The sequence below is a fragment of the Ursus americanus genome, chromosome 35 (assembly GCF_024610735.1).
Source record: "Ursus americanus isolate L20-20 chromosome 35, mUrsAme1.1.p, whole genome shotgun sequence".
Classification (NCBI taxonomy): domain Eukaryota; kingdom Metazoa; phylum Chordata; class Mammalia; order Carnivora; family Ursidae; genus Ursus; species Ursus americanus.
In genome coordinates, this window is record NC_142161.1 from 2,100,946 (window position 1) to 2,118,078 (window position 17,133).

At 37.8% G+C, this 17,133-nt stretch overlaps 1 protein-coding gene across 11 annotated transcripts in view; it reads left to right on the forward strand.

The window, feature by feature from the left end:
* HNRNPC (heterogeneous nuclear ribonucleoprotein C) overlaps positions 1-17,133 on the forward strand; it is a 54,370-nt gene that overhangs the window by 18,016 nt on the left and 19,221 nt on the right. For 9 of the 11 annotated variants that reach the window (XM_045784947.2, XM_045784946.2, XM_045784943.2 and 6 more), the window contains 3 exons: positions 9,617-9,894; positions 15,425-15,539; positions 16,144-16,191. In XM_045784947.2, the coding sequence (XP_045640903.1) occupies positions 9,654-9,894; positions 15,425-15,539; positions 16,144-16,191 (404 nt within the window). In that variant the 5' untranslated portion in view covers positions 9,617-9,653. The remainder of the gene's footprint in view (positions 1-9,616; positions 9,895-15,424; positions 15,540-16,143; positions 16,192-17,133) is intronic. The other 2 variants (XM_045784953.1, XM_045784952.2) reach the window with 1 other exon arrangement.

Here is a 17,133-nt window from a genome sequence, read left to right on the forward strand (position 1 = left end):
TGTGCAGATTGCTATGTTTGCTCTCTGTATGTGTGGTGGTTTGTTTTGTTTTCCTCCTCAGTGAGTTTAAAGTTTTAGGCATGATACTTCACTTAGAAACTTGAAAATGCCTGCATCTCCTCTAAGAATAAAGATAATCTATCTCACCAAAATAATTATCAAGACAATGAAAATTAACAGGTTCAATATTCTCTTGTATACAAACCATAATAAAATTCCCCATCACCAAAAAAATGTTGTTTGCAATCCAGTGTCTAGTCAGAGGGTCACACATTGCTTTCTTAATCTAGAAAAGGCCTCTACTTTGTATGTATGTATTTTTGAGGAGTCCCAACCAGTTATATTGTTGTATAACGTCTCTACAAACTTGAAATTGTCTAATTGTTTCCCTATGTGTAGATTCAAATATTTTACCAAGAGTATTGCATAGGTGATGCATGTTTATTATTTTGTCACATCAGGAGGCATTTAATGTCAGATCAGTTGGTTTAAGTGGTGGCATTTATGTTTCCATTGTAAAGATACATTTTTTTCCCTTTATGATCATTATTCTTTTAGGTAATATTTTGAGATCATGTAAATCTTGTTTGTTCCCAACAAGCTTTTGCCCAGTGATTTTAGTGTACATTGACAGTTGACTGAATTAATTCTTACATTAATTTTTCATGTTTATGATTTATTTGGTTTGCATTTCCTGCCCTTTTTCTCCTGTTCATATTTGTTGGGACTGTTGCATGTTTTGTGTTATTTAGGTTTTGACAACTGCATATGTAATTTTTTACTTTAAATTTTGATCCGTCTATAATTTTATTTTGGTGTAATGAGTTATGTTTTTCTAGGGTTTTTTTGGTTTTTAATAGCTGTGTGATATCATTTATTGAATTATCTGTTTCTCTCTGTAATTTCTAGTATCTCGAGTATTCTCTTAGTTTTAATTCTTAGACATAGCAGTTAGAAAGCTTATCAGAAATATGACCAGCTTTGGTGCACCTGGCTTAGTTGGCTAAGCATCTAACTCTTGATCACACCTCTGGTCTTGATCTCAGAGTTGTGAGTTCCAGCTGGGACTCCCTGGGCATGGAACCTATTTAGAAAAATAAGTGTATATATTTTAAAAAAAGGGCCAACTTAGCTTTTTGTGTCCTGAAAATGTCCTAAAGCACCACCATATGCTATTTTCTCATGCTAGTAGAACCTTGACCTTGAGATTATATCTGTGTTTTGATTAATATAAGCTTTGGGGATGGAGCAGATTAAACTATACTGTTCTTTTTGCAGACACAGGGACAGTTCGTTGTTAGCCAGGGGAAATAATTGATGAATGCAATAAAGATACATAGGCAGAGAACAAAGGAGGGCCAAATAGAGTAATGTGAAAGAGTACCTAAATGGGCAAAGTAGGAATTTAAGTTTGTTAAAGGAAAACAACTTTTTTTCCCTTTTTTTTTTTTTTTTTAAAGATTTTATGTATTTAAGAGAATGAGGGAGAGGGAGAAGCAGACTCCCCGATGAGCAGGGAGCTTGACATGGGGCCGATCTCAGGACCCGGGATCATGACCTGAGCCAAAGGCGGTGCTTAACTGACTGAGCCACCCAGGTGTCCCTGTTAAAGGAAAATAACTTAGTGCAGATGATGATGCTCTAAGTAGAAGGGTAAATTTATGGTATCCGAAAGGTACTTAAGAAACTTTGACCAATTGTGAAAGGTAGTGTGAAATAGAAAACCTTGGACTCTAGATTTAATCATCTTTTTAAAAAATTGCCAACTCGTTGCTGCCATCTAGTGATAATTTGCTTTTTATATTCATCACAGAAAGATAGGAAATAACAGTCATATGGTAGTTGTATCTGATTCACATTGAATGTATAGGCTAGTTGAGGGGTAGTAATAAAAATTCTAAGGTAGAGTTCTGCATTTTCTTGTCTGAGGCAAGTTATTTCCCTTGTTCTCTAGTTAAATCATTGACATTTCGTAAGCCATACAGATGTTGTCTTTGCTTGCTTTTTTTTTTCCCCTGGACTAACAGATACTGTGATATGAGTAAGTATAGCTGTGAGTAGCCTAGGTGAATAGGGTGAACAGGTAGAGGATTGGCTGATGTCTTCAGTAGAAACATCTTGTGGCTTGTTACCTATTTTCTCTGATGGGTTTTTTGTTTGTTTGTAGCAAATGTGCCTAAATATGATACTGAACATAGTCTGAATAAGTGGCGCTGTTTTGTCAGGTATTTGTCTTTCCAATCGCTTTCCACTAAAGGTGGAGTTACACTACCCTGCGCATAAAGGCAAGGAAGCTAAAAGTTGATTCCAGTTATAAATTGATTTTGTCTCCGCCCCTAGCAAAATCCAGCACCATCATAACCTGTTTTTGGGCTATTTGAAACCTGTACCTCTCATAATCATCAGATAGTGCAGTCTGCCTCTCCCACCTCACTGCACCTCTTCCCAACAGACTTTACTTGAGATTTAATGCTAACTTAGGAGAAATGGGGTCGTTGTTACAAACATTTCCCAAACTTTTAGCTAGATTGAAAATCCAAGATAGGTTTGTCTCAAGAGGACAAAGAATCAGGGTAGCATGAGCTTCAGAATGAACAGTTAAAAATAAAATTTTGACAGGTTTGCTTGCATTCTAACCAGATGCAGATTTTATTTATTGGTTTTAGAATGTAATTGGAATGGCAGGAGTGGAAATTGGAAGATTTAATTTTTTTGCCAGAGAGCGTGCACAAGCCGGGTGAGCAGCGCTATCCCTTCTGAGCAGGGAGCCCAATGCGGGACCCTGGGATCATGTTCCTAGCCGAAGGCAGATGCTTAACCGAGTGAGCTACCCAGGTGTCCCTCTGTAATTTTTTTAAAGTAACTTAAAGTCAGAGGCACCTGAATATATATCCACAGATCTTAAGCATTTCTTGTCCTTCACACTGCTACCTCTTGGTATTGTATGTATGTATTTGAGAGAGGGAGAAGCAGACTCCCCATTGAGCAGGGAGCCTGATGCAGGGCTCACACCGGACCCTGGGATCATGACCTGAGCCAAAGGCAGACACTTAACCAACTGAGCCACCCAGGCACCCGGAAAATCTCTTGGTATTACTGCTTTAACATATGAAACCTGTGATTAGATGCATAGATCTTTGTTTAATAAGGCAATAAAGGTAACAGTATTCCTAGTTTTGGTAAAGGTAACTGAGTATTCCTAGTTTTGATTTACCAACCAGATAAGACACACCTTAGTGATCCTTTGATGATAAAAATACTGGGATGAGGGGCACCTAGGTGGCTCAGTCAGATAAGCGTTCAACTACTGGGCTCAGTCTTGAGTCGGGTTGTGATTTCATGCTCCGTGTTTAAAAAAAAAAATGGGATGAAAATATATGTATATATAAATACAAAATATATCATATACAAACACCTACGTCCACATCCACCCATGGACTACAGTGTTAAGTGCTACCACCCAAATAACCTTTAGGAAAATGTTCATTTCATTCCATTGTATTTTAGTGTGTTCGAATTCTGCTTTTCTGGAAACCAGATCCACTTAATCGTCAGTAGTGAATTAAACAGGATGCACAGTATCCATGGAACATAAGCATTTCAGAAATCTACCCTCTTTATTTTTTTTTAAGAATTATAATGGTTTGGGGTTTTTTTTAGAGAACGAGTTGGGAAGGGGCAGTGGGAGAGGGAGACACAGAATGTCAAGCAAACTGAACACTCAGTGTGGGGCTGGATCCCATGACCCTGAGTTCATGGACTGAGCCACCCAGTTGCCCCAGAAATCTACTTTCTTGATTTTACTCTTTGAAACCAATTTTAAGAAAGAAACTTTTTTTTATTCTGTGTATTTCTGTTTACTTGGATGTTAAAGAAGAACGAATTTGACAATGATTTTTTAAGGTATCTGCCTGGCTCAGTTGGAAGAAAAGGCAACTCTTTTTTTTTTTTAAAGATTTTATTTATTTATTTGACAGAGATAGAGACAGCCAGCGAGAGAGGGAACACAAGCAGGGGGAGTGGGAGAGGAAGAAGCAGGCTCACAGCGGAGGAGCCTGATGTGGGGCTCGATCCCATAACGCCGGGATCACGCCCTGAGCTGAAGGCAGACGCTTTAACCGATGTGCCACCCAGGTGCCCCAAGAAAAGGCAACTCTTGATCTCTGGGTTGTGAGTTCAGGTCTCATGTTGGGTGTAGAGATTATTTACATACATAAATACATAAAGTTTTTTTAAAAAATGATTTTTCTATTTACACCTGAAACTAAGATAACACTATATATTAACTAATTGGAATTAACATAAAAACTTCAAAAAATGTTTATTCCCTGAAAAAACAAGGGATTTGAGTGGACTGAGTTCATCTGTGAGGAAATACAGAGTATTTAGAATGTGCCAGAAATTTCCGGTTTTCAAAAGATGGAAGAAGTAGTGAAATTTATCAACTGTGGTTTGAGGAAATGGACTTCCTGAGGAATTGACGGTGATAAGGATTAACCAAAAGCAAAGTACCCACAGATCATTTTAACCTATGCTCTTTCCTAAGTATGTAATTTTTATGTGAATAGTTAATATATGTCTCCTGTTATTGTACAATTATAATACTGCTTTTTTTTTTTAAGATTTTATTTATTTATTCGACAGAGAGAGAGAGACAGCCAGCGAGAGAGGGAACACAAGCAGGGGGAGTGGGAGAGGAAGAAGCAGGCTCATAGCGGAGGAGCCTGATGTGGGGCTCGATCCCGTAACGCCGGGATCACGCCCTGAGCCGAAGGCAGATGCTTAACCGCTGTGCCACCCAGGCGCCCCTATAATACTGCTTTTTGACTTTTTTTAAAGATTTATTTTATCTATTTTAGAGACAGCTTGCTTATGCATGTACAGGGTTGGGGGGAGGGCACAGGGAAGGGGGGGAGAGAGAATCCTAAGCAAACTCCCCACCAACCTCTGAGTCCAAAGAGGAACTCGATCCCAGAACCCCGAGATCATGACCCAAGCTGAAACCAAGAGACAGACGCTCAGCCAGCTGAGCCACCCAGGTGCCCTTTGACTTAAACATTTAATCATAATTCCCACATTATTTAAAGTGATTTGGAGTTATTTATTTTTTTATGTAGTGATCACTACACCCAACTTGGGGCTCAGACTCAACAACCCTGAGACCAAGAGTTGCATGTTGGGGTGCCTGGGTGGCTCAGTTGTTTAGCATCTGCCTTCGGCTCAGGGCATTCTGGGATTCCTGCTCATCAGGAAGCCTGCTTCTCCCTCTCCCACCCCCACCCCCCACTTCTGTTCCCTCTCTCGCTGCCTCTCTCTCTCTGTCAAATAAATCAAATCTTTAAAAAAAAAAAAATCGCATGTTGTCATGAATGAGGCAGCCAGGTACCCCTGAAGTGATTTGCAGATTATTCTAAAAACTGCAATTGTTGATAATTAGAATACCACGTTGTTAAAAATTAAAAATGCATGTAGAATGTAGTATGCTACAGAGCTATATAAAGTAAAAAGCAAAGATGAACCTGTTCTCTTCTGCAGCTAGCTTTATTATTTTACTTCTAATTTTCTTTTAATGATTTTATTTATTTGAGAGCTCAAGCAGGGGGAAAGGCAGAGGAAGAGATAAAGGGAGAAGCAGACTCTCCTGCTGAGCAGAAAGCAAAAACCCTGTAACTACTAAAGCCGATAAAAAAACAGAATTTTGCCGGCGGGGTTTACACTTGGGAATGACCCTGTGACAGTTCGGAAGTATTATAACATATTTAAAGAAAGAAAATGCAATGCTAGAATTTTATACCCAGCCAAGCTGACATAGAACCAACTCTAGGAATAATAGAGGGCACAGGCAAACTTATTACCAACATGCAAGAGAAACTTCTCATGAGTTCTAAGTAGTAGATTAGAGATAAGATACTCTAATACTTAAGACATGGTAAAATTTAAGCATTAATAACCACAAAAAGACTGTCATTTATAGTCTTCCAAAAGATTCACATGTGGATCTGATCAAGCCTTCACTCCCAGCTTTGAATTTCATGAAAAACAGAAGAATAGTGGAATTGTACTAAGAGTATGAGATTGTGGAATATCCATACTGGGAAACTTCAGGTTGAATACCCTTTATTCTTCAAGAATAAATTTGAATTTAAAAGGGGGAAAGGGGAACTTACCTAAAAGCCATAAAAGGGGTGCCTGCATGGCTCAGGCAGTTAAGTGTCTGCTTTCAGCCCGGGTGGTGATCTCAGGGCCCTAGGGTCCTGGGATCGCCCCACATCTGGCCCCCTGCTCACTGGGGAGTCTCCCTCTGCCTCTCCCCCTGCTCTTGTGTGCCCCTCTCTGAGATAATAAAATCTTTTAAAGTGATTACTATAAAGGTAGAATAATAGTTATTTTGGGGAGTTGGAAAGGTTTTAAGAATGGAATGCTACACTTGGGGCTCTGAGTTTTGAGATATTATAGAGATTCAGCAACTCTGGCACCTTGAGACTTTTTATAACTACCTTGTACTCACCCATTCTTGGAGCAGTGAAAACCCTTCCTGTTTCAGCTGCTTTTCTTTTTTTTTTTTTTTTTTAAAGATTTTATTTATTCGACAGAGATAGAGACAGCCAGCGAGAGAGGGAACACAAGCACGGGGGAGTGGGAGAGGAAGAAGCAGGCTCATAGCGGAGGAGCCTGATGTGGGGTTCGATCTCATAACGCTGGGATCACGCCCTGAGCCGAAGGCAGATGCTTAACCGCTGTGCCACCCAGGCGCCCCTCAGCTGCTTTTCTTAAAATTTGTTTCCTTGGCTTTCCACTAAATGGGTATTTGGGGCTTCTTCAGTTTCTGAGTCTTTTTGGTTCTTCCATAGTGATAGATACCACGGACACGTGGGTGGTTGGCTTCCCTTTACCAGCTTGCATTATGGCATTTTGATTGGGGTACCTTGACACCCAGGCTTACTATCTAGTTGCTTTTATGTGGGGATTCAGAAAGGTTCAAAAACTGGGCTCTGCTGTTGCTGTTTTATTCTAGGAAACCCAGGGGACTCACCCCCCATAGTTGCTTTGCATTTAGGATATTGACTGACCATTTTATCCCCCCACCCCCCAACAGATTTCATGGGTAAGGTACCTTAATGATCAGAGGTAGGCTGAAATGTGATCTAAGCTCATTTGGTTATTTGTAAAACATTGGGAAATAGGTTCCCTCTTCAATACAGTTTTAAAAAGTGGTATCATTAGAGTGTAAACTCTGAGGAATCTTGTCTCTTTGTGTTTTTCCTCTGAAGTAGCCTTGGTACCTAGTACTTAACAGAAAATAAGTATTCAGTGGAAAAAATGATTAATTTGTAGTAACTCCTATTCTTTAGAAGATGTGTTCCTTGGAGCAGGGTTAATGGACCTTTGTGGGTTCACTTGTCTTTACTGGTGCTCATATCGATTAAATCCTTAGAGTAAGTATGGGCATTGAAAGCTATTCCATTGACATTAGCCAAGCTATTGAGGTTGAGGTCATTATTTGTTGTTAACAATTCATGATTCTTGTAGCAAATTTAGTAACCATGTTAAATCGGAGAAAATAGATAAAATATATACTTTAATTCAGAGATGGCAACCATTATTAGCACTTTCTACTTGTGTATTTGGAAGTTTCTTTACCAGCCTTTGCAAGTGGAGTTCCTTGGGTATTAATCCTTGATGTCCTAAGGCGTTCTTCATGTGTAACGAATTATCTGCTTCTAGATTGGTACTAGCTATGTACCATCTTTGTAAAAAGTGAGAAAATAGTCATTTTAAATCCATTTGCATTTTGCGGTTCCAAGGAGTATATTTGAAGGGGACATTAGTATCTGTTGTTTGTTGTTTTACACTCTCTGTTCAGTATGCTAATGGTATGTAGAACCATGTCTTTCCCCTCACAGGTAATTGCTAATTAAACCTAGGAAGATTTTTCCTATATTGACTATTATTTACTATAATATTTAGAATATATGTTAATTTTTTGTGAAAATATTCGTAGAAAACTGGCTTGAGTTCTCCCCACTTAACAGTAACAGCAAACCTTAACCAACAGTAATACTTGAAACCAGTTAGGCCTTTCAATAGGTTTCTGTTTTTGGTGTTCTAGAGGCTTTCTGGTACTTTGACTAAGAGTCACCAATACTCTGTGCTACTGTTTGGTAAATTTTTATTGCTTAGTCTAAAAAAATTAAGAACTATTGTTTATAAAGCTGTAATTCAGAAATCAAAATCAGGTAAAGACAACTTCTTGGATTTTGGAAAGGCTAGGAGGGAAAAGCAGTTGTTACAACTTTAAAAATCAGTACTACTTGTGAAATGAGTAGGTGTTTTAAGGGACAGGATATCAGTGATCTGTATAAATGATACTATGCTACCTGTTTTAAATATATGTGTATATAGAAGAGATTTTTACATAATCTGTGAACTAGTTTGTCATTCTCTTGGGGATGGAGAGAGAACATACTAGACACTGATATCTGATTTGAGTTTCAAAGGGATGAATGGGAAATAAATTAAAATTAATCTTAAGAATGGTACTCTAAATCCAGTGTGGGCCCATCTTAAAGCCTGTTTAAGTGTGGTAGTTGGATTGGGAAGGGGCAGCAGATACAGAAAAGTAAAAGGATGTAAAAATGTTTTCACTTGAAAAAGACCTAAGATGATAGTATCATGAATCTCCATGTAATTATAATATGACTGAACCTTCATATACGTTTAAAAAAAGATAATTTTTGTTTTGAAATAGTCTGAGGAAAGTTGTATTCTTCTTGGTTCTCCTGATCTTCTTTTGATTCGTGCAGTGTTCTGCCTGCTAGTTTTATCATCATCACCATCTAGTATTACAGATATCTCTGCTGTATTTTGTAGATTATCCCATAAAAAGTAGGTCAAGAGTCATTGCATTCTGTAAAATGATGGTATTGTTACTTAAGATACCTCTGGCATATTATAAATCAATTAATGTACCTGAAAGTAAATATTTCCAGAGGGAATGATTTGGGTCTATATATTGCCTTAGTATAATGTTAATTATACTTGAAGGGAAGAGTGTTGTCCCCATTCATCTGGCTAAAGAATGGTTTGTGGGCAGAATTTGAAGTTTTGTATATCTTTGGAATAGGTAAGAATCCTTTTTAAAAAAGCAGTGTGCAAGAAGGTGGAGTTGTTGATACATGGCAGGGAATGATTAGGTTAGTATGACAGGGAAGGTTAAAAATACAATGAGAAGTTGGTAGTAGAGAGCTTAAGAGATTCGCATTTGCTTCAGGACTTTAGAACAGAGAGGGCTCACTTGAATAATGTCCTTAATTGTGTTGCTAGTGGTCTTTGAAGAAGGAACACCCCCCCCCCCCGTGGTCCTTTGAAATGATAGTCTGGCACTACTGGAATAGACTAGGGAAGATGCTGCTGAATTTGTATAAGGATGCATATATTCAGGAGTTTGCCTTTCTAAAATAGTAATATAGTTGCTGCTATGAGAGCCCTTTAAGTTGATAATCTCATTAGTCACTTTGGCTCAAAATAAAGAGTAGAAAATTTTATCAAGGAGTATTTTAGTTTTATCGGGTTTTTTTTTTTTTTTTCACCTGAATGCATTTTTTTTCCCTTGCAGTTTTTCGGCTTTGTGAGGAACCTTATCATCAAAGAAAATGGCCAGCAATGTTACCAACAAGACAGATCCTCGCTCCATGAACTCCCGTGTATTCATTGGGAATCTCAATACTCTTGTGGTCAAGAAATCTGATGTGGAGGCGATCTTCTCAAAATACGGCAAAATTGTGGGTTGCTCTGTTCATAAGGGCTTTGCCTTCGTTCAGTATGTTAATGAGAGAAATGCCCGGGCTGCTGTGGCAGGAGAGGATGGCAGAATGATTGCTGGCCAGGTTTTAGGTAAGATCTGGGTTGAATTTCTTCACTGATAGTTTAATTCAGATACGAGTTTTCCTGTTAATGCTTCTGTTTTTCTCTCTCTCCATTAAGCTAAGTCTAAAAAATGTTAGGTTTATAGGTATAATTGGCTAAATAAGGATTTTATTCCTTTTTGTGTAGCAGAGACTGGATAATCAGTTGGTGGTCTTGAGTAAAGTTGGGAGGGTAAGAAATGACACTATGGGGGTGCCTGGGTGGTTCAGCCGTTAAGCGTCTGCCTTCTGTTCAGGGGTCATGATCCCAGGATCCTGGGATCGAGCCCTGTATCGGGCTCCCTGCTCGGCGGGAGGCCTGCTTCTCCCTCTCACACTCCCTTGCTTGTGTTCTCTCTCGCTCGCTCTCTCTCTGTCAAATAAATAAAGTCTTTAAAAAAGAAATGACATTTGTAAAGTACAGTTGCCCCTAAATAGCTGTGTCCTCCCACTCGCAGTAGAATGGGCAGACACAATATAGCTTAGTCACTCATGGGCTGTGGAGTCAGATTGCTTAGCACAACTGTGTGTTGGGCAGTTTACATAACTTGGCTGAGCCAAGTTCAAATGGAGGTATAGTACCTCAGTCTATCATCTGTTCTTACCTGAGGTAGTAGTACTTTGGTGTTACAAGAATTTGGATTAATTAGGATGATTCATGAGAAGCTTCTGGTATACGTCTAGCATGTTACACTCAATAACAGTTACTTACTGTTAATGTATTTTTTAGCATTAACAGTACAGACTGGTTTTGTTTTAGGTGTGTGTTTCCCCAATAAGGGGTCTCCTGATACCATGTTTATATATTTGAGAAATGAAATCTGAGCTCTGCCCAGATGTTTATATTTAAACTTAAGAAGATCGCATCACATACTAAGACTTTAGAGCACATAAGTATGTTCCTGATGATTGTAGAATTTCATCTCCTTGAATAGTTTTCTAACTGCTTATCAGTTGCTAAGATTTGCTGTCAATCATAGTTAATCCTGGGTGTTAATATTAGGGAAGTTGAAGGGTTTATAAGACAGAAGTACTACTTTTTGCTTTTTTATGAATAAAAGGGAGTAAGCCCGTAAACCTCCTGAGTGCCACAGAATGGCTAGTTCCATTGTTGATAATGTATTGTTTAGCAGTTAAAATTATCTGCTTTTCTGAAGTTTGTAGCAATTCATTATTAAGTGACAGTTTTTAGTTTTCTGATGATTCCTGTGTGGTGACTTACTTTAATTTTCATTTTGTTTTCAGCATTTCCAGGAGTTTGTATTCAGTTTTTTTAAATGGATAATGTTCAAGTTTAATTCCACCTTCAATATTTTATTTTCCACGTGGCTGCTTCTCTTCAGGTTGCTGTGGATTTTTGTCCCCATAAGTGTTTCCATGTTGGTGTTTCCCTACAGTATTACACAAAACTTGACTTGATAATGTTTGTAACATTTAATAAATACCTCCCACATAACATGATTTATTATAAAGTTTCGACAGCTTTTTTTTTAAATAAGTGACAGCTCCATTCTTGGAGTAAACAGCATTGTCTTTAATAGCAAGAGCAGTTTTTTAAGATTTGATTTTTTGTTTTGTTCTTTAGATTTTTTTATTTGACAGAAGATTGAGAGCACAAGCACAGGGATCGGCAGGGAGAGGGAGGCTTCCTGTTAAGGGAGCTAGATGTGGGGCTCCATTCCAGGACCCTGAGTCGAAGGCATACGCTTAACTGAGTCGCCCAGGCGCCCCTGTTTATTTTAGAGAGGGGGGGCAGAGGAAAAGGGGGAGAATCTGAAGCAGACGACCCCCTGAGCATGGAGCACGATGCCCTATGGGGCTCCATCTCACAACCCTGAGATCATAACCTGAGCCAAAAGCAACACTCTGATGCTTAACTGACTGAGCCACCCAGGCCCCCCTCAGCAGCTTTGTAGACTATTCTGAATGTTTGGTTATGATTTCCCAGTGGCTCTTTCATGAAGAGCTCTTTCTAGAATAAAAGTTTTGTGTAATTTGTAAACACTTCTCAAATGCTAACTATTTTTAAAAATCCCAACCATACTGGATTGGGAAGGGAAAATATTGGAAGTTAGAGAGCCTTGTAATCCTTGACATTGAAGATGCATAGAACGGTTGTAATTGAGAATACATAAAAAAATTTTCATACCCATTTGTCGTATACCCAAGTACAGGAAAACACATGTATAAAACTTGGTGTATGTAAAATGGCTGCAGCAAAAATGAACTAAATCAGGAGTTTTGCATCATAAAATGAAGTCAGGGTTTTTTCTGGTACTTGGGTTTTTGGGTTGGTTTTTTTTTTTTTTTTTGTTTGTTTTTTTTTTTTTTTTACTGTCATGGAACTTTACTAACACAAAAGTAGAAGAGTTTAATGAACATGTGTGTAAGTACATCTCAACTAGTTTAAGTACCAATATTTGACTATTCTTGTTTTAATCTATTTCTTCTGGTTTTTTTTTAAATTTTGTTAAGAGTAATTTTAAGACTTCAGCATATATCCATCAGATAAGAACTTCAACAAAATGCAAACCACGTTTCCCTTATCAGATATTAAAAAAAAAAACCTCACAGTAATTCCTTAATAACAATCAAATATTCAGGCCATATTTAGATTTCTTCCTTTATTGTCTCAAACTTTTTTTTTTTTAAAGATTTTATTTATTTATTTGACAGAGAGAGAGAGAGAGACAGGGAGAGAGGGAACACAAGCAGGGGGAGTGGGAGAGGAAGAAGCAGGCTCATAGCGGAGGAGCCTGATGTGGGGCTCGATCCCATAACGCTGGGATCACGCCCTGAGCCGAAGGCAAACGCTTAACCGCTGTGCCACCCAGGCGCCCCTCAAACTTTTTTAAATAACTTTTTTGCTTTATTCAAGTCAAGATCCAGTCCTTCCATGTCCACATACACATTTGATTAATTGCCCCTTAGATGTCTTTAAATTGAGGTTCCCCATCCCTTCCTTTCCCATTAAAGAAGTTTGTGACATTTAATTTGTTGAAGAAAACATTAGTGTCTTCCATACTGTGTACTGATTTGAATCTTTGTGGTATCATTTAATTTGTTCTCCACCTCTGTTTTGTGTAATACTTCTAGATCCAGAGCAGTGCTGTCCAAGAGAAATATAAACATGTATACTTAAAACGCATCTGAATTCAGACTTGTAGCTAGCAGCTTACTCTATTAGACTGTGCAGATCTAGAGGCTTGATTCAATTCAGATTCTATTTATTTTGATGAAAACATTAAATGGGTAATGTTACATATTTTATGTTGTATCACACCAGGCGACATGGTTGCCCATTTTTAGCGATGTTGAGGATAATTTGTGGATTCCGGTTTTACATCTTGATCCATCTGTAATAGTTTCCCATCAGTTTTTCACCTTAATGGTCATCATCCATTGATGATCATTGCTTAGGTATTGCATTAGGGGTTGTAAAAGAGTGGGTTTTCTCGTTTGTTCTGCCTAACTTTTCTAAAATGAACAACACGTTAATATTTGCTTTTTCTGAAATACCATTCATGTTGAAAAGACCGGATAAATTTTTTTTTAAAAAAACTCTTCTATTTTAGCTTTGGGGGGGGAGTGGGCAGCAAAGCAAGGTTTTTATTGAGAGATAGCAAAGTGGTAGTATAAATCTCCCAAGGAGGGAGGGGACCCAAAGGGGTTGCCTAGCTTTTTTTTTTTTTTTTTTTTTAAAGTTCTACAAACTCTACACCCAGCATGGGGCTTGAACTCAAAACCCCTAGATCAAGAGTCCCATGCTGTACTGACTGAGCCAGACAGGTGCCCCCATGATATTAATATCTCTAATAATTTAAATTGGTGTCTTTTAGTACATTGCGTATCCTTCTATAGAGCTTAAAGTATTTTGTCTGTGGCCATTGTATCCTGTGTCCTTGAGACCTTAGTCTTAAAATAATTTCATTGCACCCTTGCTCTCTGGCACCACACGATATTCCAGGTCATCTGATGTATTTCTTGATTTTAGTCTCAATTTGCCACTTACTAAAATAATGGGAGTTCTATTGAAGCCACTGTACACCAGGAGTGTTTATTACTGGATTTTAATAGCTTCTGTCTTGTTTCAGTAGGCAGAATAAGAAGCACTTTTTTTTTTAAGAAAACAGTTTCATGTGTGTTTTGTAGCAGTTCCAAAATAACCATGCTTTTTTGTTTTTTACTAAAATTAAGATTACTAAATGCATTTTTAGATTTGAGGTTCTTTTTATTAATATATATCCTATTCTGGATATTGACTCAGTACTACACTTTAGGATCACATGAAATAATTCATCTGTAAGGTTGTGTAATCAGGGCACCTAGATGGCTCAGTTGGGTGAGCATCTGCCTTTGGCTCTGGTCTTGATCCCAGAGTCCTGGGATCCAGCCCCACATCTTGCTCCCTGCTCAGCGGGGAGTCTGCCCCCCCCCCCATTCTCTCTCTCTCTTGCAAATAGATAAATTTAAAAAAAAAAATTTTTTTTTAAAGGATTGTGTAATCAACTTGATATATAGTGTTCTGTTTTTATTTTAGAACTGTGCTTTTTAAGAGAGAGGGCCAGGGGGGTAGGGGTGGGGGACGCTGTGCCTGGGACCTACTTAAAAAAGTAAAAATATAAGTCAGCTGTAAAGGCAAGGTGTTCTAACGTTAGGTGCTAAAAATTGGAAATGAGTTTAGTGAACCAAGAGCTCTGCAGATTTCTTCATACATATAATGGTGATCAACAAATAGTGTACTAAAAGTCTGTTTTTTATTTGGTCATTTGATGAACTAAGTTTTAGAGAGCTGGTTTTTGACAAATGGACTCTTGTTAGAATAAGACAGAGATCATGAATTCAACTTTTACAGCTGATCCCGTTTATAAGGAGAATGAAAATTCGGGGCGCCTGGGTGGCACAGTGGTTAAGCATCTGCCTTCGGCTCAGGGCGTGATCCCGGCGTTATGGGATTGAGCCCCACATCAGGCTCCTCCGCTATGAGCCTGCTTCTTCCTCTCCCACTCCCCCTGCTTGTGTTCCCTCTCTCGCTGGCTGTCTCTCTGTCGAATAAATAAATAAAATCTTCAAAAAAAAAAAAAAAGAATGAAAATTAGCCTTTAGGGATAATTTGAGGGTATCATACTCAAAATAATTCATGAATTCCTAGATATTTTATATCTCTGAGGTCATTTATTCATTCCTGATACATTCTCTGAATAATGAGAGTTTCATTTTAGTGGGAACTGAGGGTAGAAGGTACTTAGGGCAAATGTCCTGTCTTACGTATGATGAATATATGTGTGTCTTATATAATGAATACTTTTTTGTTACACAACGGAGGACAAAGGGGTGAAAGACTAAGTCCTAGCCTTGTAAAAATTCATGAGCCCTTTTTACATAAGAAAAGATGAGCGACAGTATTCCGCCTTTGTTGATATATATACTATGTTCACATTTAAAAACTGTAGTTTAAGATTCTACCCTACCCAACGGAATTGTCATTAAAGTTTTTGTCTTTATTTTTGTTTTTTCAGATATTAATCTGGCTGCAGAGCCAAAAGTGAACCGAGGAAAAGCAGGTGTGAAACGATCTGCAGCGGAGATGTACGGGTCAGTACCAGAACACCCTTCTCCGTCCCCTCTACTCAGGTCCGGAACTTTATTATTTATAACTGCATTGTGTCCATCAGTGGGCATCTTCTCTATCTGTTTTCTGGATGTGGGGAGGGTTAACTGTAGTATGTTTTATCTGTGTAAAAATGATGCTTTATTAATTTTGTATTGGTATAACTCCTTTTCGCCCATTTCCCAGAGAATTATTATAATTCCCTGAGATTTTTTTACTTACTAAAGAGCAGTTTGGTATTTTTAACATACAGTGAAAATCTTTCGAGAGGAGTTTTTTAGTTTGTAAGAAGCTGGGAAATATGAAAGGGAAGGAGGGTAGCATAAGAATGTTTGGTTTACTGTTGTATTTTTCAGTGTTCTTATATTAGCTCTTAAGTTTTATGTTGAAATTGTAGCAGATTTGTGCCTAAATTTGCAAATTAGCTGCTGCATGTTCAGTGGCTTCTAAGATGATTGGAATTATAGTGGATTGTTGCTTGAATGATTGGGGATTGTTCCATGCTAATCTCTTGATCTGTTTGTTATGGTTGGTTTTGCATGGTTTTTTGTTTTTGTTTTTCCCATCTGCTATTGTGAATTTACATCAACAACTCCAAATTAATCCTCTTCGGTATTTATTTTTCAGCTCCTCTTTTGACTTGGACTATGACTTTCAACGAGATTATTATGACAGGTATGTTAAAGGTGTTTTGTCTTTTCTGGTAAAAAGCTATTTATTTAGTAAGAAGCATTTATTTTTCTGTTTTGTAATGAACGTTCTCTTTTATAGCAATGAACAACGAACATGTTGTCAAAGTCATTCCCCCCCCCTTATAAACAAAATGAAAAATACCTTCCTATAAATTGTCAGGGGTAGACTAGGGTGACATTTCTGTTGATTTTCAAAGAATCGGTTTATATAGTGTCAGGGCCTATAGGAACATGTCAGGTATTTTGTTTGAATTTGTATGCCAACTAAAAGTAAGGACTAACTGACTTGCCAAATGATAAAATAGGAGTTAATTAGCATTTCCATATTCTCTTCATTATTTCCCTATTGCATACTTGGCACTTGGCTTTGCATTGTAGGACATTACAGCAGAACTACTTAAAAAAAGATCCCTAAGTCTCCCTTGAGCAAATCAACTAATAGAAAATAGGATACAGTAAGCATACATAAATGAATTAACAATATAAATTGCTTTAGGGGTTATAAAGTATTGAAGACTTATAGATTGGGGTGATGGTTGGAACAGTGGTTGATTTGTGTGTGTATGTGCCTTCAGAAGAGCATTAGTATTTGTTGAGACTTGAGAAGTAAAGTCGGAAGATGTGTGGAGAGGGATAGGTTATGGATAGTTATGAATGATAGATTTAGACCAGATGATACAGGAATTAGTTATTGCGGAATGACATTATACACAAAAGATATTAGTATCATTGGCATTCTGATAACATTAGTCTTCATGCACATTAAGGAGATACTGAGTTTATTTGGCTTCCTGCTTTTTAGATTATGCATTATATGGAAGTATATGGGGCATACTCCTACATTGGACTTGATCTAGTATGAATTTTCTTTTACTATTTTTCATCTTAGGTTTTCAGTATTCAGATCATTAGTGTGATGTTAATA